This window comes from Microtus pennsylvanicus, chromosome 14 (genome assembly GCF_037038515.1).
Source record: "Microtus pennsylvanicus isolate mMicPen1 chromosome 14, mMicPen1.hap1, whole genome shotgun sequence".
NCBI classification, from domain to species: Eukaryota; Metazoa; Chordata; class Mammalia; order Rodentia; family Cricetidae; genus Microtus; species Microtus pennsylvanicus.
Window position 1 is genome coordinate 16,587,903 of NC_134592.1, and position 23,087 is coordinate 16,610,989.

Genomic DNA, 23,087 nt, shown 5'->3' on the forward strand with positions numbered 1-23,087 from the left:
TTTTTGGAATCCATGATATTTATCTTCAAAATCTCTCATAACTTGTGGTTTATAGTGTCAGTAAAAAATAATACTTAAAAAATTTTCACTCTAGCTTTTTATGTTAGAAGTTTTGAAATATCTCTAAACTCTATTTTGAACTGCTAAATGACTTTTTTTTCATATATAGGTTTGCCATTCAGAACTTGAACTGGGGACTTGTTTTCAAGCAGTAAATAGCAGGATTCAGCTGCAAATTCTTGAGGCACAATACCTTCCAAGCTCATCAACACCTCTGACTTTGAGTAAGTGGTTCAAAGTGCATCCAGTGTGAAGAGGTTTCAGTAGGGTAAGAATCTAAGAGACCAGTATGCCTTGAGGACTGTGCCCTTCTATGGATAAACAGCTAGGGACTATGATATGTTGATGAGCTATGCTTAGTTTACCTGGCCACCTTTGGAGCTGAAGATTTGAGATCAACCCTACTTCAGTTAGATTGAAAGGGAATTATTTAGGCAAGTAAAAGTACTTTAACTAAAAAAAAAAAAAACATTAAAAATATATACAGCTGAGCATTCAATTCAAGAAGTCGGGAAAATAACAAGTAGGAAAGCTAGAATTGATAAATACAAGTTAATAATTGACAAAAACCCAAATGCTTTTTTTCTTTAAAAGGACCATTAAAATAGGAAAATTTGTAAGAAGATGGATAAAGCAAAGTAGAGAAGATATGATTGCTATTCTGAACAGTGAAGATAATAAAATTTTAAATTCAGAAGAATTTTCTAAGTCAGAAGAGAATTAATAATACATAAGGCAATTCCATGTACCAACTATACTAATTCATTTGCACATGCAGAAGGTAAACGAGTTTCTTAAAAACTCATTAAAGAACAGGAAGAATCTGAAAAGAATAACTATGGAAAAAGTGAAGAATTCCTTGCAAAAAGCACTAAGTAGGGCTTGGGAGATGGCTCAGTTGGGAAAGTGCCTTTTATATTAACATTAGGACCTGAGTTCTGATCCCTATGACCCATACAAAAATCTGGGGTGATCATGCATGCTTGTAACCTTGAAGGGATGGAGAGGAGTTTGCTGGACAGCTTGTCTAGCCAGTCAGTGAATGCCAGATTCAGTGAGACTCTGTCTCAAAAGATAAGACACATAATGACTGAGGAAGAGGATACCCAGTGTTTACTTCTGGCCTCTACATGCATCTATACACACACCTACATATATATAATTTACGTACAAAAATGAGGTATTGTTCTTGTTTTTTTTGTTTCTTTTTGTTGTTGTTATTGTTAACTTGACACGAGAGACTTTTCAGTTGATAAAAATTCCTCATTAAGATTTGTTTGTAATCAGTCAAGCCTATGGGGAATTTTCTTAATTAGTGATTGATGTGGGAGGGAGAACCTAGCTTACTGTGGTAAGTGCCATCTCTGGACAGGTAGCCCTGGAGCAGTGGTTCTTAACCTTCCCAATGTTGTAACCCTTAATACAATTCCTCATGCAGTTACGCCCACCATAAGATTATTTTTGTTGCTACTTCATAACTCTAATTTCACTACTGTTGTGAATTGGAATGTCATTATTTTTTTACATAGAGATTTGCCAAAGGGGTCTGACCCAGAAGTTGAGAACTGCTTTCGTGCTATGTATAAGAAAGCGGGCTGAGCAAGCCATGGGGAACAAGTCAGTAAGCAGTACTCTTCCATGGTCTCTGCTTCAGTTCCTGCTTCCAGGTTCCTGCCTTTAGGTTTCTGTCTTGACTCTCCTTAGTGATGGGATATGATCTGAGAGTTGTAAGCTGGAACCAACATTTTCCTCACCTGGTTGCTTTGGTCATGGAGTTTTATCACAGCAAAAGAAACCCTAGCAAGACAGATAACATTTTAGTGCTTCATAGCACTAAGGTCTACTAAACCATTGAAGAACATGTAATTTCTTTTCAACATAAGTTATTTTGAAGCATGGAAAAAATAATTTTATGATATTAGTGTACTCTTGATAGTAAAATAGAATGAATAGCTCATTGAAAATAACTATAAATTAATACCACTAGATGGAGAATTATAAAAGTAAACAAAATCAAAGTTAGAAAAGTAAGTCAAGATTACTTCTAGTTAATTCTTTTTTATTAATTAATTGATTATTTTTTCCAGCCTGATCAGTTACCTCTTATTCCTTCCTTTCCTCCCAGTTCATCTCCCAACCTTTCCTCTTTCCCCCATTCCCTCCTTCTCTTTTCCCTTCAGAAAAAGGGCAGTCCTCCCGTGTGCCACCAACCAGCCTTGGCATATCAAGTTATGTATGATTAGGCACCTTCTCTCCTATTAAGACTGGATGAAGCAACCCAGTAGGAGGAAGGGGTCCCAAAAACAGGTAACAGTCAGAGACAGCTTCTGCTTCCACTGTTTGGAGTCTTACAAGAAGACCAAGCTACGCGACTGTAACATATGTACAGAGGGCCTAGATCAGTCCCCTCTAAACTTTCTTTCTGGTTGGTGGTTCAGTCTATGTGTGTCCCTATGAACCCAAGTTAGTTGATTCTGTGGGTTTTCTTGTGATGTCCTTGACACCCTTCTCCCCCGATTCCATAATCCTTCCTCTCCCTCTTCCACAGGATTCCCTGAGATCTGCTTAATGTTTGGCTGTGGGTCCCTGCATCTATTCCCATTAGTTGCTGGGTGAAGCCTCTCTGATGACAATTGGACGGGGCAATGATCTATGAGCATAGCAGAATATCATTAGGAATCATTTCAGTGACTTTTAATTCTCTAGTCATATTTGGTTCTATCCTAAGTTCTGGGCTATCCAGCCTCTGGATCCTGCCCCCCTCCAGGCAGTGTCAGGGATGGGCTCCTTCTCTTAATTTTGTGAAACAGAAAAATAGTGGGAGTCTATACAGATGTATTATATAAATGGATCACTTCATTTAAGCAAAACTACTACCAAGGATTGCTAATGATTGCCATTTTATAACCTAATAGATCTCATTCCTCATCCCGTGACTCTGCCTTTCTGGCAGTTCCCTCTTGCCTTTCTTGCTACCTTTAGCCCCAGTTATACTAACTGACTCCTTACAGTAGCCAGACAGCACTTGATGTTAAGTTGTAGTCATTTTGTGTTGTTGTGGTCCAAGGCTCTGAATCAAGCCAAGCAGACACGAGGTTACTGCAAGGCGAGAGTTAATGCAGGGCAGCACAAAAGAAGCGGGCAAGGGGAGGGGACTGATCGATCAGGGTCACAGAACAGACTCAGGAGCTGAACTATGACCCTACATGTCAATTGAAGCAAATATTTAAGCACAAAATTTACAAATATTTGTTGCCAAATTACAGTTATAATTTTAACCAGTCAGGATTTAGAGATTAGGGGCTTCTTTGAATGTTAGTTCCATCTTTGCCAACCTATCTATAATGCAAGCCTTTTGGTCCAACCAGATTCATTTGTTCGTTAGGAACAGCCACAATGTTTCTAGGGAACTGAAAATGCATAACGACTATTTCTATGGTTTAGGGAGCAGGTGGGCCAGCTACTGGAAGTTTCCCAACTCCCCTAGAGTTTGGGAACCTGAACTTTAGTTCACTCTTATAAGTAAAATGGAGTCTAAAGTCAAAACGGCAGTACTCAGACCAGGGTGCTTTTTGCCTATTCTCAACAGTCTCACATTGAAAAGTATGCTTAGGTGTAAAGATACGTTACCCATAATTTTATCTGGGCAGTTCCCAAGTTGATATTCCTGCTCCAACTTCTTTAGTACCCTATTCTACATTTTGGCTTAAAAAACAGAAGTTTATTTTCTCAGTTCTCTAGAGATTGAACAGTCCAATATTAAGCACCAGCAGAGTTGGTTTTGGAGGATTTTTTACTTTTTTCCCCTAGAGTTTATAATTGTTATGTTTTGTTATAGTTTATACAAACTATTTTATCATTGTTGGAAGTGCTAGCTCTCAAATTTACTTAAGAATATTGTTTTATTCTAGTTCTAGCGCACATATATTTCTTGCATCACAAGCAAAGAAATTTACCTATGAAATTGTGAAATTAATACCTCTAGTTGTCTAGAGAATTGACACCTTTTTTGCTGTAATTCATTTCAGTGTGTTTTCCTGTGCTGATGGTTGTTATTCTGGTTGACATTATTCAGACTAGAGGAATGTTTAAGTTCATTTAAGGCCACAATAGTTATTTGTAGAGTGTGGTAAATGTTCTATTTGTTCTGTTGTCAAACAATAACCCAGAAGACCTTTAAAACTGATTATTTATATTTTTATAACCTATATAGATAAAAACTTTACGTAGTATTTCACAAGAAAGTTTATAAACTATAGTTTCTTGTTTCATAGGTTTTTTTGTGAAGGTGGGGATGTTTAGCTCAGGAGAGCTGATCTATAAAAAGAAGACACGCTTACTGAAGGCATCCAGTGGAAGAGTAAAGTGGGGAGAAACTATGATTTTTCCACTTACACAGACTGAAAAAGAAATTGTTTTCCTTGTTAAACTTTACAGTCGAAGCTCTGTAAGAAGAAAACAGTTTGTAGGCCAGGTGAGTAATGCTGTCCTGGATTTCTTCATGGTGCATCGCTGTTGTTACTGTGTGGTTAATTAGCAAAGGAAGGAGGATAAAGTTAAGAGTGAATACAGGAGAATTCTTCAAACTTTAAATTAAAATTCAGTGTTGCCTTAGTATCAGATTTTGTCAGATGTTTTGCTTTAATGTGAATAGATAACATTTCTGAGCAGCTAGGCTTCGTTTTTAAACATACTGAACTTTCAGCTTTAAAATATATAAAATCAGTAGAAGAGAAAATATATGTAAGCAGAGTTTTTCATTGGGACCGCAATTAGCTCTGTTCCACCAGCCACTTTCTAAATAACCACTCAGAGACTGTCTACTAATTATAAATGCTCAGCAGATAGCTTGGGCTTTTTTTTATCTACCTCTTATAACTTAAATTAACCAATTTCTATTAATCCATATGTCGCTATGTGACTCATGGCTGTTACCTTATCTTGTACACATCCTGCTCCCTCTACATCTGGCTGGCGACTCCTCTGAATCCACCCTTCTCAGTGTTGTTAGTCTGGGTTTCCCACCTAGCCTTGTCCTTTCCAGCCATTGGCCAGTCAGCTTCTTTATTAAACCAATCATAGCATAATTTATGAAGTGTACGGAAGATTTTGAGTATCACATTTATTTTATTGTTTCATCTTTAATTTTGTATTTAAAATGAGCCTTTTATATATTTTATTAACTTTGCTATGATAGATTTGAATTTTTAGAAAATATCAATTTTTAACAATGTGATAATATTTAGGGATCAAATGTTGCTGTCTTGATTAATTAATTAAAAATTAATTTGTATAGGGCTGTATAACAGTTATCTTACTTATCAAGTCTATAGATTTTTTTTACGTTTTCTTTCCTTGTTGTCAATCCTATAGAATTTTTTTTTACATTTTCTTTCCTTATTAGCATTTGTGGCAGCTATTAGTTATCTATTCATATTAATTACAACTGTTTGTGTCACATTTAAATCTTGAAGTCTTTAACTGATGTAAAAGTTTTCACTTTACAAAAAACTGTTATTAACAGTCTTCAGATTGTGTATATGAATTTTCAAAGATTGCTATCAACTCTCATTTCATATAATTAGACTGCCAATTTAAAATATTGCAGCTTTCTGTAATCTTATTTGGAAAGGAGTTTTAACTAAAGAATTAATATAAATTTAATTTGAGAGGTAATTAGCAGGATAATGAATTTGGAAATTCTTTAGTGGCCCCAGGTGTCAGTCACCATGAGGGAATCATACGTGGGCTCAAGTTCTTCCACTTTATTGATCCAAATACTCTGTTATCTGTGTTATGTGTTAGGGTCTCTGTAAGATGTTGTTTAAAGGAAAGTTTTTTAGGCCAAGGTAGAAAAAGAATTGAAAACCAGTACTTACATCAAATCTCTTAGAAGAATTATAAACTGGGTCTCAGGTAAGTTAATTCCAAGGTTACAGTATTTGTTAGCATTATAGCCAAGATAAAAATTCAGTTTTTTAAAATTGTACATCCACCTTATTTCCATGGTATATACTCATTTCAATGTCTTATGTTTGTACAATACTACAGTTTTCCCAAGATCATTTGCATGTATTTTCTGTAGTTTGTAAATGATAAAACAATGAAATTATTATGTATTAAGAATGACTTTTTATTAGATTTTAGTTAAGATTATAGTTTCATGTCATGTACAAGGTGCTTAAGTGTACATTCCTTTCTAGGTTAGAATCATTGTTTGCCTCAATTTAGAAATCATGGCAAAATTTTTTTTTGAGTAATTAAGGATCAATTTTAGTTGAGTTACTAGATTGATAGAGCAAGAAAGAATATTCAAAGGGTAATGCTTTAAATAATATTTCATTTTTACAGTTTTAATTTTTAAACTGAATTGGATTACATAATCCAGAATGATTCAGCAGGTTAAATATTTTAACATTTAAGGATCAATCAAATCATCAAGCAACTTTTGAAAAATTGGAATGATACTTATTTAGAAATATGTTATCCAAACTTGCCCATATCTTAACAATAAGAGTAATTGCTTCCATTTAGTTAATAATATTATGTCAAGTTGAATGATTGTACTGTTCCTTTACAGCTCTGGATAAGTGAAGACAGTAATGATATTGAAGCAGTGAACCAATGGAAAGAAACAATCACAAATCCAGAAAAGGTTGTTATCAAGTGGCACAAGTTAAATCCATCATGAAGACTTCAAGGCATTAATTCAGTGAAGAAACAACTTTACAGTCTTTTAGAAGAAACATAATTTTAGTTTTCTAAAGCTTGTAATGCATTCTATCTGTTATACAAAGTGAACAAAATGTTTTAAAATAGTACCAAAACAGAAGTTAAAATAAAGGGTTGTATTATTAGGCCAACTAAATAGATTATAAAATCTATGAAAATATCATTCCTAGATAGGTTTTTCTATATTGCTTTGCTTTTTTTGCTTTGTTTTGTGCTTTGAAAACTTTAATTTTGAATACTGAAAACTTATTTTTCAAGTAAACAAATCCAAATCTTTGAGTCTCTAAAGTAAACATAAAAAAAAGTAAGAAACAACTGAGCAAGCAACTGCTAGCAATCCTTCAGCATTTCACAGGGTGGATTTAACAGAGCTGAATCTTCGTAGTAGCAAGGATGCAGAACTACACACATGGCCATAACCTTTTGTCATCTTGTACTATTGGACTTCAAAACCTAGCACACTAATCCCTCTTAGTACTATTAGGTATTTGCAGGACTTTGCCACTTTTCCTGTGCTAGGAATGATTGATTAGATCTTGGTTATATGGGTTATATCCTCATATGTACATTTTCGAGCAAAAATGAGTAGAACCATTTTATTTTATTTTGTATTTGAGGAAAGTTGATACCTTGTGCTTACAATTTCTTATCTATAAATGCATGATGACCTTTTTATAAGCTGCTTATCTCTAGGAGAATTAGAGAATTATTAACATTTTTCCAAGAATAAGCTTGAAGCTAGCAGGCTGGCGCAGTGGGTAAAGGAGCTTGTCACTACACTGACAGTTGAGTTCCTCCATTTCTGGAATGCAAAGTGATAGAAGGCGAGAAGGGTGAACCCTTCAGTTTGCTCTCTGAAATCCACATGTAAACCATGGTGCATACATGTATTTGCACACTTGCGCACGCGCACACACACATACAATAAAAAAGAATAAATGGAAGTTTATTTGAAATCCAAAATATGTACATTTTGCTGTCTTCCTCATTCTTATCCTTTATTTTATTTGGTATAAAAACAAAATACTTTATATTTGGGCCAACTTAATTTACCAAAAGTAAATGAGCTTAAATAGTAAATTCAGTAATTTTGATCATAAGTTCTTTGTTTTAGTTTTTGACGTAAGTTACTTGTTCTGTAATCTACAATGTTAAAATATTTTCCAATTTTTAATAACGTTACCTGACAAAAATTTATAGAATGTATATATTTTTCTACTGCAGGTTTTGTTTAGGTACGTATTACAATTTAGCCTATGGATATTATTCCTGCTTGGATGGCAATAAGAGTTGTGGCTAAGACAATACAGTTTTTAGGAAGAAGCAGGCAACAGTACCTAATATTATAAAGTGACTTTATTTTTGTTAATAAATAAAGAATGAGATCTGTATTCCTGATCCTCCTCTCTCCCTCCCTCTTGACCAATCTGCCTGCTTGCCTCTCTCGTTCTTTGTATCACACAATTTAGGTCAGAGTAATATTTTGTTATAATGTAGGAGTAACCTTTTTAATTCCAGTTCTTTATTGTCTAGATATTTAATTAGAACCTAAACTGAACTGTTACCTAGATAGCTTATCAAGCTACAAATATATGTAGTTTATATTCTCCTTGCTTCTGTTGCCTAGATTTTATGATACCAGTGGCATTTACCAGAATTTTTTGCCATTGTGAATTTTGAAAAATATTTTTAGACTTATGAAAAGTGGAGTACTAGTGAGTACTCTCTTGGCCTTTTAGGAAAAACATCCTTTGTGATAGTGATAGCAGTTTGTAAATTGAGACTTAAACTTTCTTTAACTTTACTTTATTTAATAGATTTTACTTTTAAAGTTGGCACATATGTTTTTACATGTAATCTTCTGTTGTCAACACAGGCACAACCTTCTGCACTTTGAACATCCTACACCCAAATAAGGCATTTGTCAGAATTGGCCAACCTACACCAACATATCATAGGCTTGCTATTTTTAAAATCTAGAATTTTATTTTCAGCCTTTTTTGTGTTCTCTGACTTTTAATTACTAAATTTGATACATGCCATTGATTTAATTCCATTTTAATGATCCAACTAATAGTTAAGCATATGCATATTATAAAATTTGAGGAAAAGATATGCTTTCTTGGTTTCCCAGTCTCCTAGATAGCCTAGATAAATCAATACAAAGAAAATTGTATTTAAAAGAACTTTCAGGTGAAAAACTATTGATAGGTGAAGGTTTCTGATGTTTCAATCAGTCTTTACTGAAGCATTTTTCAAATGAAGATGTACTGAATGTAAATGTGTATGCTCATTCTGTCCTTGAAATTTTATGTGAAATGTAAGAAAAAATAGGAACCAGTAATAAAAACTGAAATATTATGCAAAAATCATTTTTCTTTGTGTTGGTTTGGGCTTTTCTTGACCTTTATTTGTAACAAAGAAAAAAGAACCTAAATGATGCTGGGAGACCAAATGGGAACCAAGGAAACTTCATAACTGGGGAGATTAGTCATTTATAAACTATGACATTTATAAATGTATTTATAAACTCTCAGATAACATAAAAGGTTACAGCCCATGTCAACACTATTTGGCATTCATTTAATTTTACATGATGCTATTCTCTTTACAATGGTTCTTTTTTTTTTCTGTTTTCTTCTTTTAATTACTTGGCATACTTGTTTACTTCCCAGCTTGTACATATGTCCTTAATTTTTTGATATAATAAAAACATTTCAATTCAAATAGCAACTTTGATTGCTATGCAGAACAGAAGTTATTGGTTCTGCAATTTACTTGCTCAGTTGCATACAAGCAACATGCTATATATGAAAGTATATTTGAAAAAAGTTACTGGCTGAATTACAGGTATTAAATACTAAGCATTCTAACAATTACTGGATGAATTACAGGTACCAAATACTAAGCAATTTAACAATTTATGATTTATTCTGTTTAACCATCTAGGAAGTTTGAAGCCATCATCAGTCCAGTGGTAATTTCAAGTGCAATTGAGAATTCATAAATTTCGATGGAGCTCTTAGTGTAGCAGATCTTGTAGGTAAAATATATGCAACTTTTAGTAGCTCATGTGAAGGACTCTTTCTAAAATTGACTTCCTTGATTTAATTCTCAGCAAACTAACATGACCTTTATTTTTTATGGTATTAGTCCATGTTTTATATTTATAATGAATTTATGACCACCTGAAGGTATTAATATGATATACATGGCTTTCACAGCCACCATAGGTTTTTTTACTTCATCTATTATGTTATTATAAAATATTACTTTGATCCCATAGAAACTTTGCTGGTTTCCCATATATGTTCTGGGGCACTGGAAGGAATAAGTTCTGCCAGATTACATCTGCTTTCTACAACAGGAGGGAGATTACTCAACAGTGTATCCCAGATAATAAAGAAAGTTACAGCCCATGTGAAATCATTGTTTGTCATTCATTTAGTTTTACCTAATTTTTAAAGCAGAAATCATACAAATGACTTGTGTATTAATGTCAGCTCTTCCCAGACAATTGAGAAGAAACTATTGGGATTTCTGAACATATGTAATTATGGTTTAAAAATAAACTAACCTGAAGTTTTCTTTAAATATAGTTTTGCAAATTTTTTTGATAATAATAAACTCATCAGCCAGTTGGAAACCATTTCTAGCAAAAATTTTCATTGTTTATGTGTTCATATATTTGCACATGTATGAAATATTTCAGAAACTTGGAATAAATTCAAACTTTTCTTATCATGGTAGAAATGGATATTTCAGATGCCTCTCTATTCAGTGTTTGGAACTTTAGTGTTTCTTCAGAGCATATAAAAAAAAAAAGAACCAATAAAATGTTTATGTCTGTGATGACTAGGATGAGGCTTTTTAAATTTTCTCTTGCTTCAGACCCTGTTTTAATCAAATGCTTTCAGTTTTAGGTGAAACATTGAGTTAAAAGAATTTTAAACTAAGAAGTATCCTGTTTATTTATATAGATTTTTTTTCTTTTTTTTTATTGAGAAAAAACAATTTCCGCCTCCTCCCAGCCTCCCACTCTTCCCCCCCACTCCTCTCCCCGTCCCCCCACTCCTCTCCCTCTCCCCCCACTCCTCTCCCCCTCCCTCTCAAGTCTGAAGAGCAGTCAGGGTTCCCTGCCCTGTGGAAAGTCCAAAGTCCTCCCCCCTCCATCCTGGTCTAGGAAGGTGAACATCCAAACTGGCTAGGCTCCCACGAAGCCAGAACATGAAGTAGGATCAAAACCCAGTGCCATTGTCCTTGGCTTCTCATCAGCCCTCATTGTTCGCCGTATTCAGAGAGTTCGGTTTTATCCCATGCTTTTTCAGTCACAGTCCAGCTGGCCTTGGTGAGCTCCCAATAGATCAGCCCCACTGTCTCCGTGGGTGGGTGCACCCCTCTTGGTCCTGACTTCCTTGCTCATCTTCTCCCTCCTTCTGTTCCTCATTGGGACTTTGGGAGCTCAGTCCGGTACTCCAGTGTGGGTCTCTGTCTTTTATCTCCATCCATCGCCAGATGAAGGTTCTATGGTGATATGCAAGATATTCATCAGTATGGTTATAGGATAGGATCATTTCAGGTTCCTTATCTTCAGCTGCCCCAGGAACTAACTGGGGACCTCGCCTTGGGCACCTGGAAGCCCCTCTAGGTCCAAGTCTCTTCCCAACCCTAAGATGGCTCCCTTAATTAAGATATGTGCTTCCCCGCTCCCCTATCCAACCTTCCTTTATCCCAATCATCCCGTTGCCCCAAGTTCTCCCCATCCTACCCTTCTCACCTTTCTCAAATAAATCATATTGATTTATGATTTTAAAGATACTAAAAGAATTATTAGAGTCCTCCAAACCTAGATTTTATATTGTTATGGACAGAGGTATGTGCTGTCTAGTTTTAATGATTTCCTAGTACATTTTTTTCTTGGTCATCATTTTTTAATATTGTTATCTATTAAAAAATCTGATCCTTAAAACAAATGGTGATAGTCAATGTTTCCATTAAATCAATAGGACCTTGGTAAAGGCAGTAGATTACCTGGAACAAAGTTTCTTCATGCTTTCTTAGATGGCAAAGAGGCAACTAATCCATGCAACACCAAATAGGGTATTCTTTTAAATGGTATTGATAATTATTTAGTATTGCTTTTAATATTCTTATGTCATGGGATTTTAAGGTCATCATTCTTTAGTTTTTTGAGGCTGGAAGATGATTTTTTTTAAAAAAAAATCTTCTTGTGATATAATGATTTAGCAAAAGTAAGTTTGATTGTGGTGCTAAGTTGGCCATCAGTTTAATTTCTTGTTTTTTCAAATGCCTTGATTATATAATGCGTGGTTTTGATCATGAAATAACTAAAATTACAAATGAATCACCATATATGCTTAGATATAATAAACCATCATTGTTTATACTGAAATTTTATATTTTATATATTTTATTTGTGAAATAAAACCATAAAAATCAGGATTATAATAAAAATATCCTGGAGGTATAAATAAAGTGCTTTGGAAAGTCTAAAGGAAGAATTAAATGTAAATGAATGAAGTAGGAAAGGCTTGGTTGATCTCTTGCCCCACATGTACATATCCAAGTAACCTGGTAGCACTAACTCATCATTACTGATTCTCCCATCTGGAAATCTTGATTTCTTTTGTCCACTGACTCACTGAAAAGCAACTATACTTCCACTTGTTTCAATCTTTAACATACTTCTCCTTTTATTACTTAGTAGGTATTATTTCCAGATTGCAGAGGAAACATGGTTAGATTCCTTCCACTACCTGCTTCAATATCTGCAAGTTTATTTTTGTCTATATCTATTCTTTTCACCTCATGTTGGAAAGCCAGACAATGTAAATTCTGAATTCCTTTCAGCTTTTTCTAGGCTCACATTCTATTTATTAGGCCCAGGTCTCCCTATTCATTGTGTCTCTCCTGTTGGATTCCATGAACTGTATAGGCATAATTTTGTAGTTTAGATTTCAGTATGGGCAAAGGAACCTATGAAAACTGCAGTGGAAGGAATATTCCAATTCTTTTATTGAAAATCCAACCCCTATAAGATGGACAGTGTGGAAAGTGGTCCTTTGGGAGGTGCTTAGTTGGTTTTTTTTTTTTTTATTACTAATCCCTCATGGATGGGATTAGTATTTTTAGTTATCCATTTCCTTGCTCTCTGGGGTTCATGAGAAACCAGGCACTAGGGATTATTTTTAAAACTTATTTTACATACCAATCCCAGTAACCTTTCCTTTCCCATCCACCCACTACCCCCCACCTTCTCTCCAACCCACCCCCATCCACTCCTCAGAGGAGGTCAGGCCTCCCATGGGAAGTCAACAAAGTCTGCCCCATCACTTGAGGCAGGACCAAGGCCCTTCCTACTTTATCTAGATTGAGCAAGATATCCCTCCATAGGGAATGGGCTCCAAAAAGTCAGTTCATGCACTTTGGATAGATCCTGTTCCACTGCTAGTCGCCCCACAAATTGCCCAAGTTAAACAACTGTCACCATGAGGAACCTGGGCCTTGGATCTACCGACACCTGGAATATTGATCACCGGAGACTCAACATGAGCTACACCAATCAGGAAAAGATGGGTAGACAAGGTAAGAACACATGCAACACCATGAAGAACAACACGATACCTATAAAAACCAGTGGCCCTACAACAGCTAAACTTGAACAACCAAATATAGATAAAGTAAAAGAAGATGACCTAAAAAATAGCTTTAGGAGAATGTTTGAGGCCCTTAAAGAGGAAATGAAAAATTCTCTCAAATAAATGGAGGAAAAGACAAACAAAAACTTGGAAGAAATCAACAAATTCCTTAAAGAAAACCAGGAAAAAGCAATCAAACAGATGAAAGAAACTATTTAAGACTTGAAACCGAAATAGAGACAATAAAAAAAGCAGAAGTCAAGGGAATTATATAAAGGGAAATTATGAGAAAATGATTAGGAACCACAAATGTAAGCATAAACAGCAGAATACAAGAGATGGAAGAGAGAATCTCAAGCGCTGAAGATACAATAGAGGAAATTGACTCATCAGTCAAAGAAAACATTAAATCTAACAAAAGCTTGATACAAACTGTCCAGAAAATATGGGACACCATGAAAAGACAAAACCTAAGAATAATAGGTATAGAAGAAGGAGAAGTTCAGCTCAAAAGCACAGAAAATATATTAAATAAAATGATAGAATAAAACTTTTCCAGCATAAAGATATGCCTATGAAGATACAATAAGCTTACAGAACACTATATGGACTGGATCAAAAAGAAAAGTCCCCTTGCCACATAATAATAAAAACACTAAACATACAGAATAGAGAATGATATTAAGAGCTGCAGAGGAAAAAGGCCAAGTAACATAAAGGCAGACCTATCAGAATTACAGCTGACTTCTCAATGCAAACAATGAAGCCAGAAGGTCCTGTTCAAGCATTATGTAGATATTAAAGGACCAGGGATGCCAGCCCAGACTACTCTACCCAGCAAAACTTTCAATCACCATAGATGGACAAAACAAAATACTCCATGACAGAACCAGATTTAACCAATACCAAGCCACAAACCCAGCCCTACAGAAAGTACTGGAAGGAAAACTCCAACTCAAGGAAGTTAGCTGCATCCACAAAAACACAGACAATAGATGATCTCACAGCAGCAAATCCAAAGAAGGGAAAAAACACACAACATTACCAACAACAAAAACTAAGAGGTAGTAGCAATCACTGGTCATTAATATCCCTTATTATATGTGGACTCAACTCATCTATAAAAAGATACAGGCTAACATTAGATATGAAAACAGAATCCATTTTTCTGCTGCATACAAGAAACACACCTTAACCTCAAAAAAAGATAACCGCCTCAGAGTAAAGGGTTGGGAAATTTTTTTCCAAACAAGTGGACCTAAGAAACAAGCTGGTGTAGCTATCCTAATATGAAACAAAATAGACTTCAAATTAAAATCAATCCAAAGAGACAAAGAAGGATATTTCATAATAGTCACAGGAAAAATCCATCAAGAGGAAATCTCAGTACTGAATATCTATGCCCCAAATACAGGGGCACCCTCATATGTAAAAGAAACACTACTGAATCTTAAATCACACATTAAGCCCCATTCACTAATAACTTCAACACCCCACTCTCATCACTGGACAGGTCTGTCAGACAGAAAATTAATAGAGAAATAAGGGAAGTAACAGATGCTATGACTCACATGGACTTAACAGACATCTATAGAACATGCCATTCAAACATAAAAGAATATACCTTCTCAGCACTTCATGAAATCTCACAATTGACCACATACTAGGTAACAAAGCAAACCTCAACAGATTAAAAAAAATTGGAATAACCCCATGTATCTTATTGGATCACCATGGCTTAAAATTAGAATTCAACAGTGACACTAATTTCAGAAAGCCCACAAGCACATGGAAACTAAACAGTGCTCACCTGAAACATCAGTGGGTCAAGGAAGAAATACAGAAATTAAAGACTTCCTGAAATTCAATGCGAATGACCTCACAACATACCTAAATTTATGGGACACAATGAAAACAGTGTTAAGAGGAAAGTTCGTAGCACTAAATGGCTATATAAAGAAGTTGAAAAAAATACCACACTAGTGAGTTAACAGAACACCTGAACACTATAGAACAAAAGGAAGTAAACTCACCCAGGAAAACTAGATGTCAGAAAATAATAAAATTGAGAGCTGAAATCAACAAAATAGAAATCAAGGAAACAATACAAAGAATGAGACAAGGAGGTGGTTCTTCAAGAAAATCAACAAATTAGACAAACCTTTATCCAAACGGCAGAGAATATCCAAATTAACAAAATCAGAAATGAAAAGGGGGACATAACAACAGACATAGAGGAAATCCAGAAAATCATTAGGTCATATTTTGAAAAACCTGTACTTCACAAAATTGGAAAACTTAAAGGAAATGGATAATTTTCTGATAAATATCCCTCACCAAAATTAAATAAAGAATAGATAAGCACCTCTCTCTCTCTCTCTCTCTCTCTCTCCCTCTTTCTCTGTCTCTGCACACTGACTTCCCCAGTTCTGTACATGTCCCTCTAATAAACTCCTAAACAGGAAAAAAAAGAACAGATAAGCAAATTAAATAGACATATAGCTGCTAAAGAAATAGAAATAGTCATCAAAAGTCTCCTAACCAAAAAAAAAAAAAAAAAAAAAAAAAAAAAAAAGCCCAGGACCAGATGGTTTCAGCTCTGAATTCTACAAGATTTTCAAAGAAGAATTAATACTAATACTCCCCAAATTTTTCCACACAATAGAAACAGAAAGAACATTACCAAACTCTTTAACTCTTTATGAGGCTACAATTACTCTGATACTCAAACTGTACAAAGACATTACTATGAAAGAATTGCCAAAAATAAAATACTGGCAAACCGAATCCAAAGACACAACAAAAAATCATCCACCATGATCAAGTAGTCTTATCCCAGATATGCAGGCATGGTTCAACATACAAATATCTATCAATGTAATCTACCATATAAACAATTGAAAAAAACCACATGATCATCTCAATAGATGCCGAAAAAGCCTTCGACAAAATACAACATCCCTTCATTATAAAGGTCTTGGAGAGACAAGGGATACAATGAACATACCTAAACATAATAAAGGCAATATACAGCAAGCCAACAGCCAACATCAAACTAAATGGAGAGAAACTCACAGCAACTCCACCAAAATTAGGAACAAGACAAGGTTGTCCACTCTCTCCATATAGCTAGAGCAATAGTACAACAGGAGACCAAGGGAATACAAACCGGAAGAGAAGAAGTTAAACTTTCATTATTTGCTGATGATATGATAGTTTACATAAGCAACACCAAAACTCCTACCAAGGAATTTCTACAACTCATAAACACTTTTAGCAATGTAGCAGTATACAAGATTAACTCAAAAGAATTAGTAGCCCTCCTTTACACAGATGATAAATGGGCTGAAAAAGAAATCAGGGAAACAACACCCTTCACAGTTGCCACAAATAACATAAAATATCTCAGAGTAACTCTAACCAACAAGTGGAAGACCTGTATGACAAGAACTTTAAATATTTGAAGAAAGAAGTTGAAGAAACCAGAAAATGGAAAGATCTTCCATGCTCTTGGGTGGGTAAAATTAACATAGTAAAAATGGCAATCTTACCAAAAGCTTACCAAAAAATCTACAGATTCAATGTAATCCCCATCAAAATCCCAGCAAAATTCTTCACAGACTTCAAAAGAACAGTACTCAACTTCATATGGAAAAGCAAAAAAACGCAGAATAGCTAATACAATCCTCTACAATAAAGAAACTTCTGGAAGCATCACAATCCCTGACTTCAAACTCTACTACAGAAGCTACAATAGTAAAAACAGCCTGGTATTGTCATGAAAACAGACAGGAGGACCAATGGAACCAAACAGAAGACCTTAGTCATTACAAATGCAAATCAAAACAACTCTGAGATTCCATCTTACACCTGTAAGAATGGCCAAGATTAAAAACACTGATGACAATTTATGCTGGAGAGGATGTGGGGGTAAAGGGAACACTTCCATTGCTGGTGGGAGTGCAAACTGGTACAGCCCCTTTGGATATCAGTATGGTGATTTCTCAGAAAATTAGGAAACAGCAAAGTGTCCCACCCCTGTGCTCAAACAAAACCCAGGCTCCAGTGCTCCCTTGGCTGCCCGTGATGTGATGGAGTCAGAAAACATGTTGGGCAGTGATGGAGAATCACTGTAGATGGAGGTTTCTCCCCATGTGATTGGGTGTTCTTCAGTAGTCTGAGATGCCATCTGTTAGACACAGCAAACCAACGGTTGTTTGGTATTATGTTGAAAACTAAACCAAACTTAAATAGCAGTGGAAACTGGTAGGTGAGTGTCTAAGGAATCACCATGTGTGGTGTGAATACTGGAAACAACTGCAGTTGTACCCATCGACATAAACCCATTATCTTAATGCAACGGAGGCATCACAAACACCAGTGCTCCTACTGCCTCAGACTGCCTTTTTTTCCTGATACGGAAAAAGGAAGCAAGAAAGTGATCTTACTGTGAAATTGTCCCACTCGAGTATCTAATGGGAACTTTTTAGGTAAGGAAAGCTTCAGTATTGCCAAGTGTGGTGGTGTTGCCTTCTTCTGTAATACTGAATTTTTTTTTAACAATACCAGTAGATGTCCGGATATGCTCAGGAGGATACTCTAGAAGATGCTTTCTCCAGTTAGAACAAAAAACAGCCCTCAGGGTGATGTTTCCGTGTGGGCAGATACTTTAACCTAGAAGCAAGCATTGGTTTGTTGAAGAGCTTTTAGTGTATATTAAACCATGATTCTGAGAGATGGTGGGTCCTCCAAGGAGTCCTTTACTGGCCTGAACATTCTCTGATGTTTGGCATTCAAGGGAACGAAAACAGAACCACATGCTTTTAAAAGATGAACTGTATTGCTGGGTCCAGGAGTAGGTTGATCCCGAATTTCCTGAGAAATCGCCACATTGCTTTCCAGAGTGGTTGCACAAGTTTGCATTCCCACCAGCAATGGATGAGTGTACCCCTTTCTCCACAACTTCTCCAGCAAAGGCTATCATTGGTGCTTTTTATTTTAGCCATTCTGACAGGTGTAAGATGGTATCTTAAAGTTGTCTTGATTTGCATTTCCCTGATCGCTAAAGAAGTTGAGCATGGCCTTAAGTGTCTTTTGGCCATTTGAACTTCTTCTGTTGAGAATTCTCTGTTCAGCTCAGTGCCCCATTTTATAATTGGGTTGATTAGCCTTTTACGGTCTAATTTCTTGAGTTCTATATATATATAGTTATATATTTTGGAGATCAGACCTTTGTCAGTTGCGGGGTTGGTGAAGATCTTCTCCAGTAGATGCTCAACTATGTTCATAGCAGCATTGTTTGTAACAGCCAGAACCTGGAAACAATCTAGATGCCCTTCAATGGAAGAATGGATGAAGAAAGTATGGAATATATACATATTAGAGTACTACTCAGCAGTAAAAAACAAGGACTTCTTGAATTTTGCATACAAATGGAGGGAAATAGAAAACACTATCCTGAGTGAGGTAAGCCAGACCCAAAAAGAGGAACATGGGATGTACTCACTCATATTTGGTTTTTAGCCATAAATAAAGGACTTTGAGCTTATAATTCGCAATCCTAGAGAAGCTAAATAAGAAGGTGAATCCAAAGACAAACATATACGCATTCTCCTAAATATTAACCTTCATCAGGTGATGAAAGGAGACAGAGACAGAGACCCACATTGGAGCACCAGACTGAAATCTCAAGGTCCAAATCAGGAGCAGAAGGAGAGAGAACACGAGCAAGGAACTCAGGACCGCAAGGGGTCACACTGAGACAATGGGGATGTTCTATCAGGAACCCACTAAGGCCAGCTGGCCTGGGTCTGAAAAAGCCTGGGATAAAACAGGACTTGCTGAACATAGTGGACAATGAGGACTACTGAGAACTCAAGAACAATGGCAATGGGTTTTTGATCCTATTGCACATACTGGCTTTGGGGGAGCCTAGGCAGTTTGGATGCTCACCTTACTAGACCTGGATGGAGGTGGGCGGTCCTTGGACTTCCCACAGGTCAGGGAACCCTGATTGCTCTTCGAGCTGATAAGGGAAGGGGACTTGATTGGGGGAGGGAAATGGGAGGCGGTGGCGGGGAGGAGGCAGAAATCTTTAATAAATAAATAAATTAAAAAAAAAGATGAACTGTAATGATGACTGCTAACCTTCACTAGCCTTCAGCACTATCTGTTTCCTCAGTAGAAGTAGTTTAAATGGTTGAATTGGTGCTTGAATTCATTGGTTCAGTTGTAATTTTATTTTTATTTTTTTTATTTTTTATTTTTTAATTTATTTAATTTATCTAAACATTTCCACTGCTCCACAAACAATAGCAGCAGATGGAGACCAAGTTATCAAACAAAGGCCTGTGAGTGACCTTTAAAACATAATTCAAATCACTGTTAAGTAGCTGAATGTTCCTGTTGGCCTCAACTATTTTGTCTCCTTTAATCACCTTTGCTAACTTGCTCATTTGTCTTCTTTCATCACTTAGAATCATCCTACTACTAGATACATACCATGTGTTGAGACCTTCCCAGAATTCTTCATAATAAGTTTATTATTTAATTTTCCCTTACCTGTAACAAGATATTGTGACATAACACCTGTAATCCCCACACTCAAGAGACTGAAGCAGGAAGCGTGTGGATTCAGGGACGGCCTGGACTATACAATAACATCCTGTCTCCAAACTAAAACCTTTATATTCTGGTACCTGTCATTGAACACTCTGAGAATGTAATACCATCACCACTCTCCTCTCTCCTGCCAGTATATGCTCACACAGTTTTTGTAAAATAGATACCTGGCAGTGAATTATATTATGGTGGTTTGAAAGAAAACGGCTTCCAAAGGTAATGGGACTATGTTGGAATAGGTGTGGCCTTGTTGGAGGAAGTGGTTTACTATGAAGATGGGCTTTGAGGGTTCATATATGCTCAAGCTACCCCCATTGGGGCATGGTCTCTCTCTTTACAAAAGCGGCCACTTCCCTCCTTACTCTATGTTTGCTTCCTGCTCCGTTTTGGGCGACTAGAGTCCTTCCTGATTGCGCACAGGGCTGTTTTCTGGGATGGTGATCTGTAAGTTTTTTCCCATTTAAATAAATACCACCCTATTCATCATAATTCCAAACTGGTGTGGGTTGTTTCTGACTTATGCCTTCATCTGGCACCCTAACATTTGGTTTTAGGACCCTTCCTTCCCCGCTCGGCTGCCTGGCGTGAGCCCTCCCTCCCTTAGCGGTGGCCTGTGCCTTGCGGCCTGTGCCTTGTGCGTGGAGCCCGCAGTTTAATATAAATTATCATGCAGTAGCTTTTCTTGCTGCAGTTCTTTATATTTTCCCTTTAGACACCTCAGATTGACTTCCAGTCCCCACGCACCCTATTGTCTGCCTCCCCACATGGATTTAAACTCCACAGGCCCGAGTAGTCTCTGCCTGCTTGGTTTGCTCTTTTCTGAGTTGTTTTCAAATCTCCCTTGCAAGAGCACGCGGTTGCAGGTTGCCAAAAGCTGCAACCCCTTGGGGCGACTCTGTCAAATGGAAGCATACACGGCTTCCGGGTTACTCTTCTCTACCCCTGGATTCTGGGTTTATGGTTCCGTGTATGGAATTGATTTAATTACATTTACTTTGTTGAGCAACTTGCATTTCCCAGTTTTTAACAAATAGTAGGCAGACACTGAAACAGGACCCCGTTTTCGTCGTGACTTGGCAACAGCGCCACCTGCTGGATAATAGGTAATAAGGCAGTTTTCGTTTCCAACACAAATTTTACTGTTTTGTTTACTAATACAATGGGTTATATCATGCAAGGTTTATATGACTATGGGGATAACTTAATTTATTGGTTACTAGGTTTCAGTATTCTTTTGAATATTCTATCATTTAGGAAGAATATGGCACTCTTAAGAACCATACAATCTTTACTAGAAACTCATGCAGGTCAGGAAATTCAGGATTCAAAAGAGACAATAATAAAAATACTTGAAATGATTGAAGAAATTATTGGAGCTGGTGAACAGAGTAAGAAGGCACAAGGACAGAATACAATGCTACCACCAGCTATTAGAACTGGTTTACCCAGGGTTTTAGCCACATACCCTGTAATTTATTCTGACAAAGCGTCAACTTCTTTTTTTTTTTTCAAAGCGTCAACTTCTAAAGGCTCAAAGGGAGTCAGAGGAGCTAGATGGACGCCAATAGCAATGAATGATCTTAAACAAGCTATTGTTAATTTTGGCTTGCACTCTGCATATGTTAAGGAAATGATAAGGACTTGGGCTTCTAATGCTAGAGCTACCCCCCATGATTTCCATCAGTTAGTGTCTGCAGTTTTAGATGATGGACCTTCCTTGATGTTTGTAATCTATTTCAGAGAAGAATCCAAACATATGGAACAGCAAGGAAGAGCAAAAGGTGTGGAGGTTTCCCAAGATCAAACTCTTGGTGCAGGAGAATATGCTGATCCACAGGTCCAAGCTCTTTATGACGATGAAGTACTGTGTCTATGTCACCAAGCAGCTTTAAATGCTTGGAATAGGATAAAAGATCCAGCAAAAAGGGCTGAATCATATACCAGGATTAGGCAGGGACAGAGAGAACCCTTTATTGACTTTTTGCAAAGATTAATTAAGGCTCTGGATTTAGGGGTAACAGACCCAGAAGCTAGACGAATGCTTCTTGAATCTCTAGCTTTCGAAAATGTAAACATAGATTGAAAAAAGATAATTGGGCCTTTAAGGTCTAGATCAGCACCTATGGATGAATGGATTCAGCATACAATTAATGTTGAGACATTTAGCTATAATGATGAATCTTGAGTAGGAGAAGCGATTTCCAAAGCAATGAGGAGACATCAAACTGCCAGGTGTTTTAATTATGATAAATTAGGACATCTGAAAAGGGATTGCAGGCAAAGAATTTCTAGGAATAATATCTCCTCTGGGAAAGACAAAAATAGGAGACCTCAGCCTTCAGGTATATATATGTAGGACATGCGATAAAGGCCGACATTGGTCCAACGAATGCAGGTCAACAACAGACAGACAAGGCAACCGGATACCATTGGGAAACTCCTTGAGGGGCCTCTCGCAGGCCCCCAAGCCAACAGCGGCCCAGTCATTCCCAGTCACAGTGGAGAACGTGCCTCACCAAGAAAATTAAAAGCTCCAATTTCTGCTGAAAAAAGTAATACTGGTCTAAATGATGAATTACACCTGGAGGACAAGTCAAAAAACCCAGTAGGACAGAGTAAACGTATATTTTGGCAGACTTCTATTAATGACCAAAGACCAAAGCTAAGAGTCTGTATAAATGGCACTTTTATTGAAGGCTTATTAGACACAGGTGTGGATGTAAGTATCATTACTCCAGAATCTTGGCATCTGAATTGGCCTCTTCAAGAGGTAGATGTGCAGTTTCTGGGAATCGGAACTCTATCTTGTGTAAAACAAAGCACAAGATGAGTTGAATGCATAAGGCCCAAAGGGCAAATAGGAAGACTAAGGCCATATATAGCCAATATTGCAATAAATTTATGGGGCCGTGACCTGCTATAGCAATGGAATACCCAGAATAACGTTTCTGTAGTTCCAGGAACTCATAATTCTGAGAAGGATATGATGAGGCATTATGGAAAAAGGTCACCAGC

At 36.6% G+C, this 23,087-nt stretch overlaps 1 protein-coding gene and 1 pseudogene across 2 annotated transcripts in view; one reads left to right on the forward strand and one right to left on the reverse strand.

Annotated features, from left to right (window-relative positions):
- Positions 1–9,164, forward strand: part of Tc2n (tandem C2 domains, nuclear) — a 47,503-nt gene extending 38,339 nt beyond the window's left edge. Inside the window, exons 10-12 of one of the 2 annotated variants that reach the window (XM_075947719.1) lie at positions 170–284; positions 4,335–4,534; positions 6,641–9,164. In XM_075947719.1, coding sequence (XP_075803834.1) covers positions 170–284; positions 4,335–4,534; positions 6,641–6,751 — 426 coding nt within the window. In that variant the 3' untranslated portion in view covers positions 6,752–9,164. The remainder of the gene's footprint in view (positions 1–169; positions 285–4,334; positions 4,535–6,640) is intronic. The other variant, XM_075947720.1, reaches the window with a different exon arrangement.
- A 565-nt stretch (positions 9,165–9,729) lies between these two features.
- LOC142835235 (elongin-C-like) lies at positions 9,730–11,843 on the reverse strand (annotated as a pseudogene).
- Between the last annotated feature and the right edge of the window lie 11,244 nt (positions 11,844–23,087).